The sequence below is a fragment of the Cynocephalus volans genome, chromosome 2 (genome assembly GCF_027409185.1).
Source record: "Cynocephalus volans isolate mCynVol1 chromosome 2, mCynVol1.pri, whole genome shotgun sequence".
In the NCBI taxonomy this organism is placed as follows: Eukaryota; Metazoa; Chordata; class Mammalia; order Dermoptera; family Cynocephalidae; genus Cynocephalus; species Cynocephalus volans.
In genome coordinates, this window is record NC_084461.1 from 207,258,800 (window position 1) to 207,280,884 (window position 22,085).

Sequence of the window (22,085 nt, forward strand, 5' to 3'; positions counted from 1 at the left end):
GCAGGAGCCCCAACCAACCTGCAGTGGGGACAGCAGGAAAACCGTAGGCGGAGCTCAGAAGAGGTGGCAAGTGTGGTCAGGGAGGGCACCTGCAGGAGGAGCCAGTAGCTCCGGGGCCGGTCTATGAGCATCCCTGCCTCTTCCCAGGTGAGGTCCAGTCCCACTGCCAAGCTGGCGGCACATCACACTTGGTTCAAGGTTGCACGGGGCCAGGTGGTGAGTCCAGACTGAGTTCTCTAGGGCTCAGACGGGGCTTGGTGCTGCAGTGGCTAGAGTCCCTCATTAGAAAGGAGGCTCTCCCCAGCCCTCAAAGGGGGACGCTTTCAGCCAGGCAGTGTGAGAGATGCAGCCAGGAAGGTATGACCAGTGTTCTTGTGGGGTTAACAGGAAGGACAGGGTTGGGGCTGTGCAAGAGTCTTTCCCCAGAGGGCAGTTCCTGAGAGGGTGGTCTGTCCACATTCCATGTCCAGTGTCACTGGCATCAAGGCAAGCAGGGGTTTTTATCTCCTCTGGAAGATGTGGCTTTTGAGTCCAGAAATATGTATTATATCAAAAGCCTAAAACCATCAGGCTCTTCCTGCAGACAGCCTCACTAGGGGGCATGAAGAGGCGCTGGGGGAGCCCAGGTGCAGTGTGCATGGATGTGGGTCTGTCCCCACTCATTCCCTCCCGCACCCCCACCAGCTTGCTCTGAACACCTGCTAAGCAAGTGGCAGGATGCCCGGGCAACTATTCCCTTCACCACCCCAAGGCCCAGCAGGGAGCTGGACAGCGAGCCATTCAGAAAGGACATTTCAGACGGTGCTGTGCTGGGGAGGCAGGGAATATGGGTCCCCAATCTCCCAGACGAGCGTAGATGTGGACGCCAACCCTAGCTCCCTCATGCCAGTGCGTGCTGTCTGGTTTAGTGTGAAACTCTACCAATGCGTGTCGGAGCGATGTGGCATGCTGTCACATGTGATGAGCAAGCGCTTCTCCCCGTGTCCGGCAAAACTGCTGCTCCAGGAGGCTGTGCCAGCCCCAATGTGTCCAGTGTTCCCTCCAGTCCTGACCAAGGACATTCAACCTGTCTCTGCCAGCCACCTGAGCCCAGATGGGGTGCCTCCTCCAGAGCACCCCTGAGCTCTCAGGGGCAGTTCCCAGACTGAATCCCCTCCTCAGAGGAGGGGATAAGGTTCCCCCGGGCTGTGGCTGGGCATGCAGGAATCATACAGAACGTCCATCCACTCTATCTGCAGGGTCAGCTCTGGGAATTACCCGGGCCTCTTGGTGTCCTCAGCGGTTTCTTCTCACTGCTGCTATTTTACATCTTTCACTGAGTCCTCTTCTCCCGGTGCTGCTCCTTATCAGAAATGGCCTGGCTGCCTTACGTGTTCACAGTCTCCCCAGCCGGAATATGAACTCTTTGACGCACAGACTCAGCTTGTTCGCCACTGTGTCTCCCACGCCCAAGCATGGCCACACACACCAGGGCTTGATTCCGAGAGGGCACAGTATTGATCATAGTGGGTTGAGTGAGTGATCAGTTGCCTGTACAGATCTGAGGGTGGAGGGCCTCAGGTCTGGGCACCTGTGCTGGGTTATGTAGGAGGAGCAGGAGAAACGCTCTGCTGAATAGGCAAATGGGGCTGAGCCAGGGAAGGGGTGACTCACTTTCCTGAGATGAGAGATGGCCTCTGGCCTGCAGATGAGGGGTGCAGCATTGACACCAAAGCCTGGGATCCCCTACCCCAGGGTGTCCCAGCACAGAGGGCCTCTGGCCTAGGCTCCCTGTGTACCCATCTGCATCCCCAGGAGGCAGTGGGGACAGAGCAAAGGGCTGCATGGCCACCAGACCATACAAAGTGGCCTGAGGCCATAGCTGTAAACAGCACTCACCCTTCCCGTGAGGAAGGTAATCCTTTTTTGTTTCCCTCTCAACCCTTTTCCTTCAAGGAGAAAATCCCAGTTTGGTGCCGGCATGGCTCTCACACCCTCCAGCAGGTGCTAATCCCTGTTGTTTAGCAAACAGTGAGTGGCCTCACCTGGCCCCTTCTGCAGGCTCCGGTCCCTGGCTAGCAGCAAAAGCAGTTCCTTCATGCTGTTTCATATTTTAGATTACTTCCATCTATGGTGAGTGATTCTGGCTTTCCATTTAAAGTAGGAATATAAAGTTCTTTTAAAAGTACATTTATTTAAGTTAAAAAGGCAAGTCAACTCAAAGAAAAAGTTGAGTAAAAACAGCAGGTGATACGCAGACATGGCCCAGGTTAGGCTGTGGTCTGGCGCTGCTCGGGAGTCGGTGGGCTTGGTGGAAGCTGAGCTCTGTGGACTCCCAGTTGGGCAACGCTGAGGAAGTCACCTCTTCTCTTTAAACCTTGGTTTTTACGTGAATAAGGTTGTGGCCACTTCCCAGGTCTCCTCTTCCATGAGATAACACGTCATGCAAGCACAGCAGGGCCCAGCAGCGGGGGCAGACACAGCAGGATGTAGGTGCAGCTGTCCCTGAGTGTCTTCAGCCATGGACCTCTGGACCCAGGCTCCCTGTGCACCTTTGCCTCCTCCTAGTGGCCCCAGCAGCCGAGAAAGCACAGCCAAGCCATGGCCAGGATGCAAAGCCCTCTCCTGGCCCCACCATGCCCAGCTTCCCTGGGACAGACCTTCCCCAGGGCGCAGCCCGCAGCTGCCCCTGATCAGCCAAAAACACGTGTGGAAATGGCTCCATGAAGAGTCTACTGGGACCCTGGCCTGTGACCAGACGATTAGGGTGATGAGTGCGGGAGGAGACCACCATAGGGCTCCAGCTGGAGAGGAGAAATGTACAGTCGTGAGACCCTTCACACTGGGTAGAGGCTGGGGTAGCAAGGGAGGGAAGTTAGAACGGACAGAACCGGGCAGCACAAAGGACGCCTGGCTCCTCAGAGACCTCAGTGGAGCCACTGCTGCTGAGAAGGCCCCTGCAGGTCCAGGCTGGGCTCTGAGAAAAGCTAATGAAGGGATGTGACTCTCGGACAGGAAAGGAACGGGCAGTATGTCAACTGGAAGCAGAGAACTCGACTCCAATAGCCAGATGTAAAAGGGCAGTGGAAAATGTTCCCTTATTAAGAGGGGAGGAAAACTGATCATCAGTGGTGGGCACAGGCACAGGCTTTTCTGGATCTTCAGTATTTAAAATAGAGCCACAGCAGGAGCTAAAGCAGGGAGGGCGGTCCCAGGGGGCAGGGAGAGGACCCACTCTTTGAAAGAAGATAGAAATACCATGGCTGAGCACAGGCCTGGAAAGTACCTCCTGACCAGCATGTTGGGTGACCCAAGGCCAGCGCAGAGTTGTGTGGAAGCCGCCTGTGTACCCAGGTGTTGGTCCAGGGTACCCCAAAGTCATTTTCTCCTGCCCTTCCCTGCAGACTCTGACAACGTGGGCTGGCTGTGGGGCTGGGGCCTTCCCCACACTGGCCAGCATCCTTGTGTGAGGAACAGCTTGCAGTCAGAGACACTGGATGAGCGCAAAGATCTGCCACTGGGCCAGCCTCCTCCCTCCAACCCCTCCTAGGTCACTACAGAGCGGCCACTGGGTGCCAAGCTGGAGCTGGCAGGTGGACGGGCTGCCACTGCCAGTGCGGAAGGCGTCTGAGCAAACCAGGGCGGGTGCGGGGGGGACAGTGCTGAGTCATAGCCCCACTCGGGTGCTCTGAGCTGCTTTTCCTCCATGGGGGACTCCAGGGCAGGGCGAGGGGCAGGTAGGCGCAGACAGCCCTGGGGGCAACTCTTGTGGGGTGGAAAGGACTTGTTGGTCTGTGATGGGTGCCGTGACTCCTGCTGCCACCTCCAGGCCTGGGACTACAGAACCGCTGATCCCCATGCTGGGACTGGGCACACTCAGGCTGGAGCCTCAGGCTGGGGGGTGTGGTAAGGCAGGGAGTCTTGAGGATTCAGAGGTGTTGTATCTGGGAGAGGACTGAGAGCACAGTGGGGTTGTGGCCTCTCTCTGCCTTGCTGGCCCTGTGGCCTGAGCTGCCTGCCACCTCTTGGAGTCCTATCCCACTCTGTCCCCAGCAGGGCTGGCCATCTGAGTGGTCTTTGCTTGGGCGTCAGACATGACCATACCTCTCCATCCATTCACAGTCTCGTTCAGTTCCATCTCCCCAACAAGCCTAAGCTACCTTCCTGGGGAAGGGTCTGCATGTTGAACCATCAGCCTGTCCCGGCTCACCTTTTCTGGCAGCCCAGGCTCGGTGTGGGGCAGGCTTTTCTGAAGGCAGGCAGCTAGGGCTCTGGAGAGTGAGGGGAAGTGGGGCATGGTGATGAGGGAGCCCGGCCTGTAAGCCGATAAGTCTTCTCACCCTAAAGTTCCCCTGGCTTAGCCTGGCTTGGGCAGCGACACCTTCAGTGACCTTGGCTGTGAGTTGCCTTCTCCCGCCTGAGGAGATAACTCCATTGGCTGGTGTGGAGGAGACCCTGGGCAAAGCATTTCGGGAGAGGTTAGAGGTCTGGGTGGCAGGCTGAGCTGTCGGGCCACAGCTTGACTCTGCCCTGGTGAGTCCAGGCTACCGTGGACATGGGTGTTGCATGGCCCAGGCTCTGTGCCCAGTACAGTCAAGCCTCCAGAGATCGCGCCTGGGGAGAACATTGGCTCCTGGCGTAGAGGGTGTCCAGGATGCAAAGGCCCTAAGAGAGGTGGCGGCACTGTCCTTTCATGATCTTGTGCCCACCCTGTCTCAGGACTGTCACCCAACATCTATTATGTGAACAGCCTTGAGAGGGCCATGTCTAGGGGAAGGCCAGGCTTGCGAGGCAGACAGTGGGGACCAGGGCCAGGGGACCAGGATGCGGGGGGAGGGTCTTGTTAGAGATAGTTTGCGCCTGTGCTGAAGGGCCTTGCCTGAGATCACAGGAAGTGAGCAGCTTCCAGCCGAGGGATCCCTGAGTGGGATTGAATATTGCACCCTGGCAACCTTTGGGTAGGCAAGTCAGAGTGGAAGCTTGTCAAGAGTTATCGGCCAAGAGAAGCTAGTCTCCCAGGACTGCTAGGGAGAAGGCAGGGCATCTGCAGATTGGCCTGAGCTCAGCCTGCACAGGCCCCTTGGCCACTGGCTGCCTACATTGTCAGGCCTGGTGCCTGACCCTATGTCCCACCAAGTCATAAGCGACTCCCTGGTGAATCCGTCATGCTCTGCATGCCTCAAACGCGACACACCTGCTGGGGGCGGGGTTGTGGGGGCTGACTGTTGCTTCACTGATACAGTCCACACATCTGTACTGAGTCCCTGCCATAGGCACAGCATGGGCCTGCACTACGGGGACAGCTGACAGCTCCCCCACACTGCTGCTTCCTCCCAGTGGCCGTGCTCCAAAAGCCACCCCTGCTCCCAGCTTGCTGGCCAGAGCTTGGGGTGCCCTGAACACCTCCTACCCCCACCCATCCGCCACTCCATCATCAGGCACTGTCCTTTGTATAGCCCAGGTGTCTCTCAGAGCCCCTGCTGCATCCACCTCTCCTCAGCCCTCACCCACATTGCTGCCCTCTCCCTGTACATCTGCGTGAAGAAGACCCCCCAATTTCCTGGTCAAGCCTTAGCCGAGCAGCCAGAGTGATGCTGGTCACACTTAGGGCAGGTCACAGCATTCCTTGCCCAAACCCTAGCTGGCTCCCAACTCACCTTAACAGTGACCTCCCACCCTCACTCTCCTTCCTGTCCTACAGACTGGCCAGGTCCCCACCTCAGGGCCTTTGCAACAGCAATTCCCTGATACCCATATGCCTACTTGTGGGCTTCCTTCACCACTTTGTTCATGCTGGTCTCTCACCTGTCAGGAAGCCAGCCCTGCCCACATTTGCAGGCCTGCACCCCCACTCCCAACCCTGCTCATCTGGTTCTGTTTCCAAATTCGGTCACTCAATATTATTCACTATCTATGGTCTGACTCCTGCCCTCCCCACCTGAGCAGATGCAGGGACCAGGTCTGCCTTGTTCAGTAGTTCTCCCTGCCCCCCCCCCCCAACCACCACCACTACCACCAAGTGCAGGCAGAAAGCCACAGCTCGGTAGGCAAGTGTGAGATAACTGAGCCACTCGCCTCAACCTGCCTCCACCCCACATCTGGTCCCTCCTCTCCACATGATATGTGCGTGCCCTGGTACACATGCAGCTGTGTGTGTACACATTCGGATGGGTCTGCACACGCACAACCACGTGTAGACATGGGCATGGACCTGCATGTGCGCACAAACACCTATACACAGACCTGCGCACAGGCAACCACACACTGTCACTAACATCCACCTGCACACATGGCTTAAAACCCTTCAGTGGCTTCCGGTTTTTCTGCAATGAAGAGCAAGGCCCCAGTTGGACCTCTCCTGGTCCTCCTTGCCCCTTCTCACTTTGTCCTCTCCTCTCTCTGTGTCTAGCTACTCTGACCTTCCTTCAGTTCCATAGTCACCATGGTTCGTCTCTCCCATCCCCTACACACACACACACCACCACCACCACCACCACCACCACCACCACCACCACCGCCACCACCACCGGACCTTTGCACATGCTCCTCTTCTGCCTGGTAGGCTCTTTCCCTTACCCATTCCTCCTTTATTTCCAGTCATGCCCAGAAGCACTGTGGTGAGGGGTCCTGGGTATTGGATCCTGGGGACCCGTGAGCAGTTTCTGAGCCAGGCAACAATGTGGTCGTCCAACTCTTGGCCTTTGCCTTTGGGTCAACTGTCATCAGGTTTCATTCTGGGACTTGGGGAGTCCTTCAATGTCCAGTAAAGCCCAGATTAAACTCAGAAAGCAAAGAAGCCAATCCTCAGAGCAAGTGGGACTGTCCTGAGGTCTCCTTTGGACCATGGCCAGGTTCCTTGTTCACAGGCCCCCCTGTGTCTGTGCCCAGCCCCAGAAACTGGCTAAGCCTGCAGAGCTGCAGTGAGAATTCTGGGTGGGGCCTTCAGCCCATTTGGTTCTGGCGACCTGAAAGAAGAGGGTGCTGTGGGCAGGGGACTCACCCTCAGTGTTACTGTTGGTCAGTTGCTGCCCCATGCAGACTACAGACTTGGCCCCAATGCTCACGTCACCACCTGACCACCATTTCCCCTTTGCTCTTGCACTGCCCTGTGGTTGCCAGTGTGCACTGATCAAGGACCAGTGGTCAGCCTTCAGCTCAGAGCTTTCAGACAACAGGAGTTCAGGCCCCAGGCTACCAGCCACTCCCCTCACCGGCTCTCCCAATTCCCTGAAGCCCAGCCTCTCAGCCTTGAGGTTGTGTAGCACGTGCTTCCCAAAGTACAAATCACGTATCCTTGGACAGAGCAGCTTCTCTGCCTGCCTTGCAAGATGAAAGCTGGGTGGACGTGGTTCACCCTCCTTTAGACTTGGCACCAGGCTGAGGTCCACCAGGGCAGGGCATGTCTAGTCCCCACGGTGGACCGTGTGGGTGACAGAGGGAGCTGGGGGTTAGGGGGAAGTACCCCGCCCACAGGGACCTGCCAGGCTCACAGAACCGCTCTCCACCGGTGGGGTGAAGCCAGGATTGGGCACGGGCCTGCCTCTTTCTCCTGTACCACACGGCCTCCCCACTTTTAAGGAAATCTTAGTCTCACAGGAGAGACCGGAGAAAGGGAGGGTGCAGTGCAGAGACGCATGGGCTGCTGGAGAGAGGAGAGAGTGCCCCAGCGGCGCTGGCGGGGGAGGCAGCCTTTCGTGAGGTGACCTACAGAGAGCAGGCAGAAGTCCACTACAAAAGCCAGGTGAGAAATGCCACAGGTGCAGAGTGGCCCAGGAAGTGGCCCGGGGTTGTGAAGCAAGCCCTGTGGAGAACAGCATGTACTGGGCTTGGCAAGCTCCCGAGGCCCATGTTATGGGGGTGAAGGGTCTGGGGTTTGAGAGGGACCTGAGGCAGAGGTGATCTTATGCTGCACTGCCAGGAAGTGGCCACGTCTCTGTTCAGGGCAGCTCTGGGGTTCCCATGTCGACTGCCTGGACTAGACCCTGTCCGAAGATGGGGTCTCCACAGCTGGCAGCCTGTTTTTCTCAGGTGGCAGCAAACAGCTTGGGAGGCTCATTTGGGAGGAACCTTTTCTGGGCGATCTTTGTCCCTGACGCTGACCAGCTGAAGGAGAATCAGTCAGCTGGGGCCTGATTTTAAATCACTAAATTAAGAGAAAAAGTGATGACGACAGGGGCCATCCCCAGCCAGGTCGGGTCGGACACTGCCTTCAGGAGGGAGGGCCCAGGCAGCTGCTGGGGTGGAGGGAGACATCCTGGGCTGTAGACGCTTTGTACACCCAAGGGGCTGTTGGGTCATCAGCAGGGACGAGGGAGCAGCCACAGGATCCCCACCCCCCACACGCTGACTGTCCATGGTAGAGAGAAGCAAACCCCGGGGGGATGAGAGGCAGCCTTGTTAATGCCATGACACAAACCTTTTATCTGTGAAAAGTTCATTGAAGGAAATATAGAAAGTATGGTGAAGTGCAAAGAAGAAAAAAATCCCCTGTGATTCCACAACCCAGAACTCATTGCTCCTTGGAGAATAACCTCCCTGACCCCTGCCTGCATGTGTGTTTTGTGTGTGTGCACACACGTGTGTATGTGTACATGTGTACTTCATGTATCACGTATGTGTCATCTTTAAGCAGATTCTCTGCTAGCACCCACTCTGCTGAGGTGGGGGGTTGTCTCAGGGCTTCCACTCTCAGGCATAATTTTCAACTTCCATGGGGCCTGAGCTGAATGACCATTTAATCACTCGTGTCTCAGCAGAGACATTTCTAGGGCGTTCCCTGGTGCTCCCCTCATCCATGGCTGCTGGCAGGTGGGACTGCAGAGAAGAGGGAAAGTTCCTTGCCCTCTCCAAGTCTGATTCCTTCCTTCTGCCCACCAATGTTTACTGAGTACCTGCTGTATGCTCAGCACTGCTCTGTTCCTGATGGGGGGCAAGGCCGGGACAGGCCCTGCTCACCTGGGACTCCTGGTCTGAGGAGGAGGTGGTGTCAGAACACAGATCACATAGGTCACACATTAGCTGAGGGCTGCTGTATAGGCGGCAGCAAGGAGAGGACAGGGCAAAGGGTGGAACCATCTGAGAAGGTAGAAAAGAGGACACACAGTGACGGGGACAGTGGTAGTGACTGCCACTGGCTGGCACTTGCTGACTACCAGGCTCTGTGCTAGATGCTTAACTCCTCACAGATACCTGTGGCCAGTGAGGGACAGGTCTGACGTGGAGTAAGATGCCAAGGCCACACAGCAGGGGAGAGACGAGCAGGGCCAGGCCGCCCAAAGGATGAGACTTACCACCCTGAGAGCAATAGGGAATCGTGGAGGTTTGACCAAGGAAGAGAGGCGGCATCAGAGATGTTTCAGCAGCCCTCGGCTTTCAGAGGCAGGTGGACCCAGGGAGCGGGGAGAGCATGGAAAGCCACAGCCGCTGGGAGAGAGCAGGCTAACCTGGGTGTGCTTCAGAGCAGGATCACTGGGACTAGTGGTGGAAGGTCTGTGAGGGGTGAGGGCCAGGCAGGGAGTGGTATGGGTGACAGCTGGGAGGATGGAGTGCCATTTCCTGAGGTGCCGGAGCAGAGCAGTGGGGAGAGCCGACCTGTTTGGGCAGGTTCAGTTTGCGATGCGAGGCACTCCTAGGAGTGTGACAGGGTAGAAGCTTGGCTGTTGGGGTCTGTCTGCCTCGGGCCCTCCCACCTGGGCCCTGCTGTGGGGACAATAGGGGCATTAGAGGGATGAACACTGGCTGTGGCAGGATGAGGGGAGGCTGTCTGGGGGTGACCAGGCAGGGACAAAGGTCAGGGGAAGGAAGGCAAGTGTGTGTGGGCAGGTGTGGGCAGGCGCCACCCTGGGCTCCCAGTCAGGGGCCGAAGCCTGAGCCTTGAGGCTGCCCCTGATGGGGGAGAGCCCTGGCCCAGACTCCTGGCAGGTCACAGGGGTGTCCCCTCTCACTGCTGGTCAGCAGGTGGCTGGTGGGGAGTGTGGATGCTGAGGCCCCATTCAGGGTCAGTGAGAGACTCAGCCTGGGACTGGGAAGCCACTGGACTGCCCTTCCTTGCCCTGGACTCAGTATTACCACTGCCCTTGGGAGCTCTGGCCTCTCCCACCTCCCACACCTGGCAACATTGCCCTCCCAGAAGGACTTCACCACAGCATCTTGTGCAAGCCCTGCCCCCTATCTCAACCCAAGCCTTGCTCTGCCTCACCCTACCAGCAGTGACGCCACCCCTGCCCACTCCACAAGGCCCAGCCTCCACTTTGCTTTAGTCCCTGCCTTTCTGCTCACTCCTAGGGCTAGTCCAGCAGGCAGAGTGACCTCAAGAGAAGGCAGGGGCTGAGCCTGCCTTCTGGTTCATGTCTCTCCCTGAGAACAGTGGTGACCCAGATCCTGCAGGAGGTGGTGGGACTCAGGGAGGTGCCCAATTATTTCGGGTCTGGGCCTCCTTAAGGTAGGGCCAAGGCCAGGACCCCAGTGTAAAACAGAGTGGGGCTGAGCTCCATCAGTGCCCGTGGTCAAGAGGGCCTGCGGGGCATCACAGCAGTTTCCCCTTATTGAATCCTAACCAGACAGAGACCGAGGTTCAGGAGGATGAGGTCAGCCGGGTCCAGTAGGTGGCAGAGGCGAGTCCAGGTCTGGGGCTGATGGGCAGTGGCCCCGCACACGCCGCCCTCCTCTCCCTCTTGCACCTGGCTCAGGCAGACTGGCCAGGCAGCAGCCAGGTGTGCTTGTTTGGCTGTGGTTTGGACGCTAACCCTGCAGCACTCCATGGAGGAGAGGGGATTTGATGGATTTTTCCCAGCCCGTTTTCTGAAGCCAGCCTCAGCTGCTTCACTTTCCATAATCCCGAAAGGCTTCCTTTCCCCATCCAGCCTGAGGTGGGGCTGCCAGGAAGAGGAGACTGGGTGGCTCATGCTGTTCTCTGTGTTTGGCAGGTGAGGGGCCGGATGCACGGCCAGGAGCAGGAGCAGCCTGAGGCAGGGGGGCCACAGGGAGCGCAGGCAGCACCAGTGGCCGGCCCTCCAGCCAAGCTTAGCAGCATCGCCACAGCAACCAGCGACCAGAGGGCAGCAGCCTAGGCAGACGCAAGCAGACGGCTTCCCACCGTGGTCGGCCAAGGACAGGGAATGACTACAGCAAATCAGGCCGCACTGCTGACAAGGGAGGTGGAGTGTCACTAGAGGAGAGGGTGCGGCCACCACCCTGCTCCACAGAGCGCCATGCCGGCTGGAGAAGAGATGCTGGGGCAGGGGCTGCAGGGTGGCATGGCCTCGCCCCCCTGCAGGCACTGAGTGCTTTGAGGGCAGCTGGGTTCTTGTCTGCAGGGCGCACTGGCCTGTGTTTCAGTGTCCCCCGCTACGGCCGTCTAGCTCAGTGGCCAGGCAAAGCGGGTGAGAGGGAGAGGCGCCCCGTCCCGTGTTCCCGTCTGGGCCTGCCGCTGCCGGACCATGGGATGTCGGCAAAGCTCAGAGGAAAAAGAGGCGGCGCGGCGGTCCCGGAGAATCGACCGCCACCTGCGCTCCGAGAGCCAGCGGCAACGCCGTGAGATCAAGCTGCTCCTGCTGGGCACCAGCAACTCGGGCAAGAGCACCATCGTCAAGCAGATGAAGATCATCCACAGTGGCGGCTTCAACCTGGAGGCCTGCAAGGAGTACAAGCCCCTCATCATCTACAACGCCATCGACTCGCTGACCCGCATCATCCGGGCCCTGGCCGCCCTCAAGATTGACTTCCACAACCCCGACCGCGCCTACGACGCAGTGCAGCTCTTCGCGCTGACTGGCCCCGCTGAGAGTAAGGGCGAGATCACTCCGGAGCTGCTGGGTGTCATGCGGCGGCTGTGGGCTGACCCCGGGGCACAGGCCTGCTTTGGCCGCTCCAGTGAGTACCACCTGGAGGACAACGCGGCTTACTACCTGAATGACCTGGAACGCATTGCTGCACCTGACTACATCCCCACTGTCGAGGACATCCTGCGCTCCCGGGACATGACCACGGGCATCGTGGAGAACAAGTTCACCTTCAAGGAGCTCACCTTCAAGATGGTGGACGTGGGTGGGCAGAGGTCAGAACGCAAAAAGTGGATCCATTGCTTTGAGGGTGTTACAGCCATCATCTTCTGCGTGGAGCTCAGTGGCTACGACCTGAAGCTCTATGAGGATAACCAGACGGTGAGTGGAGCCTGGGATTTTCCTCTGTTTGTTCATACTATAGTGAGCTCTTGGGAAGCAGGTGGGCTCCTGGCGGTGGTGAGGGGCTGCAGTCAGAAGGGGAGCCTGGCACAAGCCTGGCCCACCTGCGTGATGCCTGAGGAGGCTCCAGTGAGGTGGGGGCAGGCCCACCCCTTGAGCTGTGCTCAGAGAGCAAAGTGTGGAGTGTGGCACCACAGTACCTCGGTGTCACACCTGCTGCTGGGATGTCAGCCCCAAAGGAGAGGCCCCTGGTGATCAGGGCCGTGCTGGGCCCTCACAGTTTCCTAATAAGGTCAGGTCTTCATGGCTGCCCCAGCCTGGGGAGGGCCCCACTCTGACCTCATAGGCACTTGGGGCTCCAACACCACCCAAGTGAAAACTGCACCCCTGGGCTGCACAGATGGAGGCCCACTAGGCAGAGACACACCATCAGCTATGGCTGCCCTCAAGCAGCAACAGATGGCACTGCCCTTGTGGCACTTGAAGGCCCCAGGCACCCAGGTCACCCCCGCCTCAGTACAGGGAACAGACCACACTCCACACCTATAGGGCTCAGGGTGTGAAGGCTGGAGGACAAGAGAGGATGGGATCCAGCCAGGCATCCATTGTTGGTCCATGTGGTGGTTTGGCAAATCCATGAAGCTACTCCCAGCGCTGGGTACCGTGCAGGTCCAGGGAACAGCAGCCACCCCCATAACTCGATCTTGATCACAAGAGTTTGGTGTCGATGGGGTTAAGAACTATTCGGAAGGTTTAATCCCAGGGGTGCCAGGACCTGGGCTTGGGATCCTGGTGTTGGGAGCTTGGTGAGGGGGTGGGATAAGGCAGGTGTTGGGATTCTTTTGATCCCCCTGCCCAGGCTGAAAACCACTGTGCAGGGAGTGGGGGGGAGTTACTGGAGGGAGCGGGGGTGCCAGGCCCTTGTCAAGGAGAGGGTGGGCAGCATGCACAGGCCCAACCGAGGCAGTAAGCCCTGCACACAAGGCACCTATGGTCTCCTTGGGTGCCCAGGAGTGGCAGCAGTAGAGGCCACGTAGACAGACAAGGGATGGGCGTGGCCAGGGCCTCCCCACCCTGGGGCTGTCCCACTCAGCAGAGGTTTTGTGATAGGCAGGAGCCCTGAGTGAAGACCCCGAATCTGCCCTTAAGAGAGAAGCCTTTCACCCTGGGGGAGAAGGACCCTGGGGGAGAAGGAGTCGGGGCAAAGGGAGTTTCCTGAGGAGCCAAGGGTGTGGCTGTAGCTGCCCCAGGGCTCAGGGGAGGGTCATGACACTCGTAGGGAGTGCTTTGAACATGGAACTCCCCTATGCTGGGAGATGAGGGCCCAGTCAGGCTCTCTCCTTCACCTGGTCTTGTTAAGGCAAGCTTTATTCTTTAGGTTCAGCCAAGGGTTCTAACTTCGGGCCTGTGGCCCCCAAGGGAGTCTGGGTTGCTCCAGGTGTTGGCCATGGTGCTGGTGCCTGAGTGCTGTCTGGGCAGAGAAAAGGTCTGTGGCTTTCATCAGATGGCATGAAGCAGGAGGCAGGGCTTACCTTCCCTCCTCTCCATGCATCTAGGGGCTTTCCTGGAGCTGTGCCCAGGTATTGATGGTGTCCCCAGTAGGAGAGGCAATGGGCCCAGATGCTGTATCCACAGGAAGGGGGGGCAAGCCTGTGGCTACCTGCAGTTCACCTGCTCCCAGCATTGGCTCTGTGAATGGTCCCTTAGGGTTCTAGTTTCCCTTACTCCTCTGGCTGCCCCCATTGTGTGGTTCTGGACAGAGGGAATGTCCCAGCAGATGAGGGGATGCCCCAGGGATGGAGCCGTGGCAGGTCTGCCAGCCACCCTGCAGCTGCCAGTCACCCGGGCTTGGGTGTTCAGCCCCCTGGGCTTCTGCTCATTTCTGCTGCACCTTGTGTCTGGCGAGCACTGGCACTTTGAAGTCTTTCCCACTCGGATCTAGTGGCTTTCTTATCCATCAACTCCAGGGTGAGCATGGCATGTTCCCTCGGCGCCAGGTTGGTTCCCAGAGCCATTCTTTGGCAGGCTGTGCCTGCCAAGCCTGTGCCCAGAGGTGTGCCAGGACCCGGAAGGCCGTGTTTGTCCTGTGCTTCATCGAAGGCTTTGACTCTCTGAACCTATCAACAAGGAGGTGGCCCAAGTGTCCTCAAAGACAGGCCCAAGGCCCAGCCTTCGCCTGCCCCAGTGTTCCTGGCTCTGGCCAGCCCATGCCCCCGCCGTGCTGCCTCTCTTCTCTCCCTCTCCTGTGGCCATCGTCAGCTCATTTCACTCCCACAGCACTGCTCTGTCCATCCTTAAGCTCATGGCCACCCTGTTCCCTGCCCCTCGTTCCCCTGCCCCCTGCCCTTGAGGTCTCATCCAAAGCAACATGTCCTCGGGAGGCCTTCCCTGACCCAGCCCACTGCCTTCTCACCCCTCCATCAAGTCTAATGCAAGCAAGCTGCTGGCAACAGGCACTCGATGGACTAAGTGGGGCTCCCATGGGGCCTTGAGTCTCTAGCCTTCTCCCAGCCCTGTCCCTGTGGGGAGGCACAGTGGGCAGCCCTGAGCAGGGACAGCAGCTACTAGTCTGGCCGTGGGGCTCTCTGTGAGGCATTTTCTAAAGGGAGGGACTGGTGGTGACAGCCAGGCCTGCACCCCACCACCACCCTGTCTCTGCAGGCTTGGGGAAGTGCTTGTTCACCAGAAAAGGAAATTCTTGATGAGAAACCCAAGCGAGGCTGGAAATTCACTGGATTCCAAATGGTTCTGACCTTTCATGCTCCACCAGTAATATCTGGGGATGGAAAACAAACAGGCTGCTGAGGAAAGACAATACCCTCCCATGATTCCTCTAGCTGGCTGGGGCTGGCCCTGGAGGTGGGCCGGCCTCCCAGTGCTGCCGGCGGTGAGGACAGCCTGCCTATTCCCTACCCCTGCCCTCCCTCCAGCTGGGCCAGGGCTAGTGCCAGCACGGGAGCTAGCACAGGGCTGCCACCCTCTGCCTTTTCCTTCTGCAGTGCTCTGAACTATCCTCCCCAGGCCCTGTCAAACTCGAGTCAGCCTAGAACAGGCCATGCCAATTTTTGCAAAAGCCGAATGAACCTTGGGGCCCAGTGCCAAGGTTCTGGACATGGCTATTCCAGAGCTCTCCTTCTTTCCCCAGCTCCCGAGGCCTTGTCTTCTCTGACGGAAGCTGGCGATGTCTCCCCCGCAACCCCCATGCCTCACGAAGGAGCCACAGTCCCCCCCCCCTCCAGCCACCCGCTGGCTTCTGCGTCAGCACGTTGCCAAGGAGCACGTCAGCATCTCTGGGCTCCTGGGTGTGAGGGCTGCAGCGAGTGCAGGGCAGCACCTTGGAGCGACACAAGGCAGATTCTGGGTGTCCATGGACCATAGCAACTGCAGATACAGGAGCCATGCCAATCCTCAGCCACTAGTCCCACTCTTGTCCCATCCCCGTCCTAGACTGATTTGATGGATCCTCCACCTGCCCGGGACCCGTCCCCCTTGCAGCCCTGGCAGACTCTTCCAGACAGCACGAGAGGCCAGAACACAGCCCAGGGACACGTGGAGATTTCTCTTGGGCACCCATCCCCTGGCTGATCCTGCAGGGCGGCAGCAGTGCCTGTGGTCTCTGTCACGGGTGGGGTGCTGAGCCTCAGATGCAGGCAGCACTAGCTGGCTGCCCACCCACATGAGGAACCACCACGGGCTGCTCACTCAGCCAGGCCCACGGCAGGGGCTCTGTCCCTCCCTTTTACTGCATTTACACAAGGCTCAGTCACAGAGATGGTCACTCTGCGGCCTCAGGAGGACTGCAGAAAAGGAGAAGTGAGAAGCCGGTACCCACCTGCCTGTATGGAGGGACAAACAAGGGTGGCCGTGACCAGCGGGGCCTGTGTCCACACTTCCCACATTGGAGACACAGTGGATGTCAGGGGGACACCAGCACCCTTGCTGGGAGCCTTGGGCAGTTTGGGGAGGCAGCCACTTGCCACGCAAGTGCTGCCCTTACAGCTCAGCTAATGGACTCTGTGGCCGCCTAACAATGGAGGGATCATTCAGAAGAGACAGATTAAAAGGGCTGCTTGTAAAGCGTCAAATGTTCTCATGTGGAAACCCACCAGGAACTCACTGCCCATTTCCCTGTGGAGCTGTCAGCATTCCCAGCCCCATGGAGGGCCCATTGTGCACCTGCTGTGTACCCGCTGTGCAGGTGCAGGGCCCAGGCTCGAGGCGTGAGGGTGGGGGGACAGTCACACCAGCACAGCCACAGCTTCATGTCCACAAACTCTTGTGCTGCCAAGACACCTGCCCCTTCTTTGCAGAGCCACAGGAGCAGTTCCAGGGTGTCCCCTGTTTTGCTTTCATGTATGACCAGTGGTGGCCACTCAGGCCCCACAGGAGGGCTGGGCCATACCAGTGCTCACCATGGGAGGCCTGGTATTTCTACCACCTACCAAAGATAGCTGTTTACACGTCAGGGAGGGTACTCCAAGGATGGGCAGGACACAAGGACATGATTTTGGGAGCAAGTTCTGCAGGTGGTGGATGCTTCAGCAGCCAGACTCCAGGTGGGTGGCCTCTGCCAAGCCCTGGCCATTGGTCCCTTGTCCTGGGGTTCTTGGGGTCCTGGGGAGCCGCTCCCCACCTCCAGGCAGGTCAACAGCCCCACCACACCTGGCACTTGTCTTAGCCCTAACTATTCTCACCACAGTGGATCCTGGGTTGCTCTGAGCCTGTGGTCCCCAGTCAGCAAGTGATGAGTGTCTACTCACCCAGGGTCCTAGGCTTCACGTGCATTCCCATGGGGTGCTGGCACCAGCCTGCCATAGGCAGAGAGAGAGAGAGAGGGAGGGGTGGAGAAGGGAGCATGTCCAGGAACCTATTTGAGGACATAGTATGCCTTGGGCCTGATGAGCTTATGGTCTAGAAACAGACAGTTGTATCCCTTCCTCCCCTGAAGTCAGCTGGTGACAGCATCAATCAGCCACTGGAGAACCCAATGCCCAGGGATGGCCTCACCTGGTTCCCTGTTACCCACCAATGCTGGCCTTGTGCTCACTGTGGCTAGCCTTGAGGTAGCCCTGTGAAGCAGCTGCCTGGGTCCAAAGAAACCAGGAGAGCCTGCTCTGCCCCAGAGACCAACTTGCAGGAGAGAAGGGGGCCCAGACTTGGGAGCAGGGCCTGGGGGGTTTGGGCAGAAGGTGGGGCTGGTAATCTGATCTGGATCTTGCAGAGTCCAGCCAGAGCCTCAGGCGGTGGGGGCCATGGGGGCAGCTAGCAAAGGAAGGATCCAGTGGACCGTTTTGGGGGCCACAAGGAGCATGGCACCATGCACAGTACCCTGCATGGAGAGCTGGGGCAGTCAGTGTCCTCCAGCAGGGCAAGGTCCCAGGTGTGGTGTCCAGTCCCCAGCATAGCCTGGGGTGGGCGTCCCTGCCTGAACACTCTACAGTGGAGGAGCTGGGGTTCGGATCAGGTCTCTGCCACGTGACCACCCTGGACGCTCACGGCGATGCCCCTCTTTGAGGAGCACCAAGAGCTTCAGGGCAGAGTTGTTTCCCACCACACATCCGCTCAGCCTGTCCGGGCCAGTGGTTAATTAATTTCCTGAGCGCATTAGCTCTGCTAGTTACACACACATCAGAACAGCTCTGGGTTTAAGACATAGATTATTATTGTTTTAAAGGATTTGTATAACCCAAGAACGGAAAGATAATTTTTCTACTTATCAAGAGCAGACTGTAGGGCAGAGACTGAAAGCATTGGGGGCCTCGCTGTCTTGGGGACCCCTGGTAACCAGTGTAGGCTGGGGGAGGGGGTCTGCCACCCAGGGGAGTCCCACAATGCCCTGAACAACACGAGAGCATGGTGAGGACAGGGTAGAGCACCAAGGTCTGCCTGTGAGACAGAAAGGCGTCTATTCTGACAGGGAGACGGCCCTCTTCACCCATCTGTAGGGCTCCCAAGGCCCCACTGGCTCCCACTGTCTAGAGTTTCTGAAGAGATTGGAATGGCAGTCAGCTAGGAAGATGGGCCCTGGGCATGTGACAGGGACACCCAGTGTTGCCCAGGACAGAGAAAGGTGTCCGTCTCCCTGAACGTGGCTCCTGACTGGATGGAGGACAAGTTCAGGCCCGCCCGGAAGCCTGGGCTGCAGCTCGCCCTAATCCCTTCTCCATCACACCCTGTGGTGGATGCCTCCTTGGCTCATGCACTTTCTCTAATTTCATTAATAAAAATACCACAGTTAGCTAGGGGCCCTGGACCTCCTGGCCTCAGGTTCCCAGCCAAAGCCACCCAGGGTTGCAGCCCCACACACCTTTCCCTGGCCTGTGGTGACACCACGAGAAGCTCAACAGGGTCCTGAGAAGGTCTGGAGCCTCCAGAACACCTCAGTCCAGCCAGAGGAGTGACCATGGGCAAGTTCCTTCCCTGTAGGGCTACCCAGCCTCCCTCAAGCAGCGACAGGTGGGAACTGGAAAACCTGTGACCCACTCAGCATTCCCCAGAAGCCACAGGTCCTGGCTCTTGTGTCCCAGGGCTCCTGAAAACCTGTTCAAAAGACAGCACTCTGGCAACAGCCAAACTAGACAAACTGTGGTTCTTAGGTGGCTTCCCACCCACAGCCCAGCAGGAGAGAAGTTAAAGGGACATGTCTACACCATGTGGCCCTTTATTTGGTGCCTGCCAGGCTCCCCGTCACATCTTTTCCTGCTTCTCTTTTAGCCCCATCTGCCCAATGAAGGGACCGCAGGAGGCGAGGGGACAGTACGGAGCAGATGTGGGCCCTGCCCTGCGGGCCTCTGCTTGGACAAGCTTGTCCAACCTTTGCATCTTCAACTATAAAGTGAGACTGGCTGCAGCTCAGGATAGAAAATGTGCTTGTAGAGGACACAGACAGAAAGCCTATAATGGGGCATTTTCTTCTGCTTTTCTGTGGTTGTGGCCAAGTTTAAGCCTCAATATAGAAGGACACAGTTGTAGTGATGTCTGTGCTGTTACCTGTGCCTGCACTTCGCCCCATGGCGCCCAGAACTCTGGGTCTGCTGAGAACGGTGGCAAGTGTGGGGCGTGTCCACGACAGTGACAGCACAGCACAAGGCACTCTGCTTTCCCATCTGTTTTTTTTTAATGGCTACTCATAACCCACTGCATGGCTTTTTCAACATACCAGTAGGTCATAGCCTGTAGCATAGTAAATGTGGAGGCCTTGGGAATGGTCTTGAGTCTAAGCCTTGATCACTATACAAAGGTTTCATCTCAAAAAAGCCACTCCAGAGTTGGCTCAAGCACATGTTCCCACTGAAGCCAGAGTGGAGACGGACAGCCCAGGAGTCCTTAGTCTGGGGCCACCCCGGTCCCTGCTGCTGGTAAGGGCTTAGAAGTGGCCATGCTGCACACCAGCCTCCCTAAGTGACTTCTTGGCTGCTGTTGGCACATACAGCCAGGGATGCAGAAGTCATCTTTCCTACAGGCAGCTACTCAGGAAAGGCCGGAAGCCCTGTCCTTGATGCTCTGATCCCTCCACATTCTTCCGACAGTCCCTCCAAAGGGTCCTCACAGCATGGACCAGCCATGGCATTCTGGGCAGGATAAAGCCCTCAGCCACCACCTCAGCACATGCAGTGACGGTGCTGGGGCCAGGAGCAGCCATTCCCATCTCCAGGCCCCTGTTGGAGCAGCACCTAGGAGCCATGGAGGGACTCCAGGGCCCTCCTAAATTCCCTAAGTGGCATCTGGATTGTGTGGCTGCATACGTGCGTTCTTCTCAGAAGAGGCTCTGTTGCTTTGACCAGATTTTAGATGGAGCTTGAGACTCAGGAAGGCTGAGCTTACTCCAGCCCTTCGCCTCCTACAGATGGAGATGCCAGGATTAGGGCAGTAATGACCCAAATTTGTTGTTTTAAGGATGAGCATTTCTGAAATCCATCTTGTTGGCCACAGGCAGAGATTTCCCTCTGGGATCTCACCCCCCACCCCCATTTCTCACGTCCCTTGCAAGAACCAGCCTGGGCCTGCTGCAGGTGGTTTCACAGGCCCTTCTGCCTACCAGTGTGGACCCGGGGCTGTAGCCCAAGTGGCCAGGAGTGCAGAGTACACACACCTTGCTGAACGATGCCAGGCAAGGGTGTTGGGCTGTGGGTGCCAGGGAGTCCTCTGGGGCTGAAAATAGGAGGAGCTTCTTGCACTACAGTTTCCTCCCACGGTGACGATGTGCAAGCCCCTGGCCAGGCCTGTATCTGTGTTGACAGTTTTAGTCTACCATGCACCTGTGTCCTGCTTTTTGTTAACTTCCCATCAGTGACTGAAAGCAGGGGATACTTAGATCAAGGTAGCAAGATTTAACACAAGAACAAATAGGAAACAGTTCCTATTTCAGCTAAAGCAAAAATGCACTGGGGCTTTGGAAGAGGTGGCTCCTCTCAGCAGGGCAGGAGAGCATGTGGGGTTGAGGTGAGAGTGGACAGGACCAATGGCCTGGGACCTTCATCCCCAAGTGCTGCTGTGTGGCCCAGGGCTCTTCCTTTCTGGGCCTGGGCATGAAATGGGAGAGCAGTATGTGGAAGCTCCAGGCCCTCTCAGAACAAATGCTCCCAGCATTTTGTGGGAATTTGCAGTCCCAGAACTAGGGGTCTTTGAGCAGTCCTAAGTCACTCCCTCTAGTTACATGATACCCACCACCCACGCAACACTTACTCTGGGATGGTGCCTCCCCAGGGACTTTGACTAACCCCTGTGGGAGTGGGAACGTTCCCCTCCAGCTCTAAGATCCTGCAAGTTATTGATTCTGAGATCTGGTGAGAGCAAAAAGCAAAACCGTGATGTGTGGGGCACTGGGCCTATGCCAGGGAATGGCAGCCACTGACAGGCAGGGCTTGACAGAGCCTCAGTGTCCTGGTGGCTGCACTCAGACTCCTGGGGAAAGCTGTCAGGTGGGTGAAGCTGCCAGCTGGGAAGTGAGAAAATGCTCTGGGCACAGCGCCTCCTCCAGCTCACACTGGGGCTCTGGGGTGGGTGGGGCACTGGCCTGGCTGTGGTCCCAGGGTAGTCATGTGGCCACCTGTATCTATCTGGACTGCCCAGGTCCAGGCTGGCCCAGCAGCATAGCTCCAGACCCCCTCATTTGTCACCTGGCGGAGTTAGGGCAGTTCACAAGGTACACTGGGGGCTCAGAGCTGTGGAGAGGGGCAGGGGGTGGGGTGTGTTGATGACAGACTAAATTGAAACGGAAGGGCTGTGGATTTAAGCAGTCAGCACAGAGCCTGGCCCAGGGCATGACAATGCACACACAATGTCTAAGCCACTCAGCCTGGCAGGGGGTGGCCCCCCTGCCCACAGTTAAGGAAACTTGGGTTCCAAGAACATGTTGGCCAGGTGGCGAAGCCAGGCCTTCTGACCTGGAGGTCCTGCCACCACCTCCTGTGGAGGGCCCTCAGCTGTCCACTTCCCAGGGAGCTGGGTAAGGTTGGGAGGCAGCCACCCTTGCTGTTATTGAGGGTCACCCCAGGCCCCCCTCCCAGGGACCAGCAAACAGGACTGTCCAGGCTGTCAGAGGCTGAACTGCTGCACAAGGCAGGAAGTGGCTGTCTGTTGTTTCTGGCGGGTTCAGAGCAAGGGCTTTTCAGGCTATTAGGGCCTGAGTTATGGCTTTACCGCAGCCTGTTATCTTGTTTAAACAGCCCTTGCTGTTTGAAGTGGCAGCCCGGCTGGTGCTGTTACTATGAGCACTGCAGTTGTCACTGGGCAGAGTTGGTGGGGGGTGACACAGACAAACAGAGGCTCTTCTGACTTCTAGACCTGGCGGTACACACCCTTACCCCAGAGGAGCCCCATCCGTCACTGACACTCCTGAGCTGCATGTGCCCCTCCCTCCCTGCCTGTGCGAGCAGCTGGGCAGTGCCTGGGGATGGGCAGGGGCTAGGAGAAGGGAAGGTG

At 57.9% G+C, this 22,085-nt stretch overlaps 2 protein-coding genes across 4 annotated transcripts in view; one reads left to right on the plus strand and one right to left on the minus strand.

Annotated features, from left to right (window-relative positions):
• RSPH14 (radial spoke head 14 homolog) overlaps positions 1-22,085 on the minus strand; it is a 74,509-nt gene that overhangs the window by 24,152 nt on the left and 28,272 nt on the right. The window lies entirely within an intron of this gene.
• Positions 1-22,085, plus strand: part of GNAZ (G protein subunit alpha z) — a 52,136-nt gene that overhangs the window by 13,493 nt on the left and 16,558 nt on the right. The window contains exons 1-2 of one of the 3 annotated variants that reach the window (XM_063085922.1): positions 3,645-3,716; positions 10,905-12,140. In XM_063085922.1, coding sequence (XP_062941992.1) covers positions 11,418-12,140 — 723 coding nt within the window. In that variant the 5' untranslated portion in view covers positions 3,645-3,716; positions 10,905-11,417. Of the gene's footprint in view, positions 1-3,644; positions 3,717-7,531; positions 7,721-10,904; positions 12,141-22,085 lie in introns of those variants that run through there. The other 2 variants (XM_063085924.1, XM_063085923.1) reach the window with 2 other exon arrangements.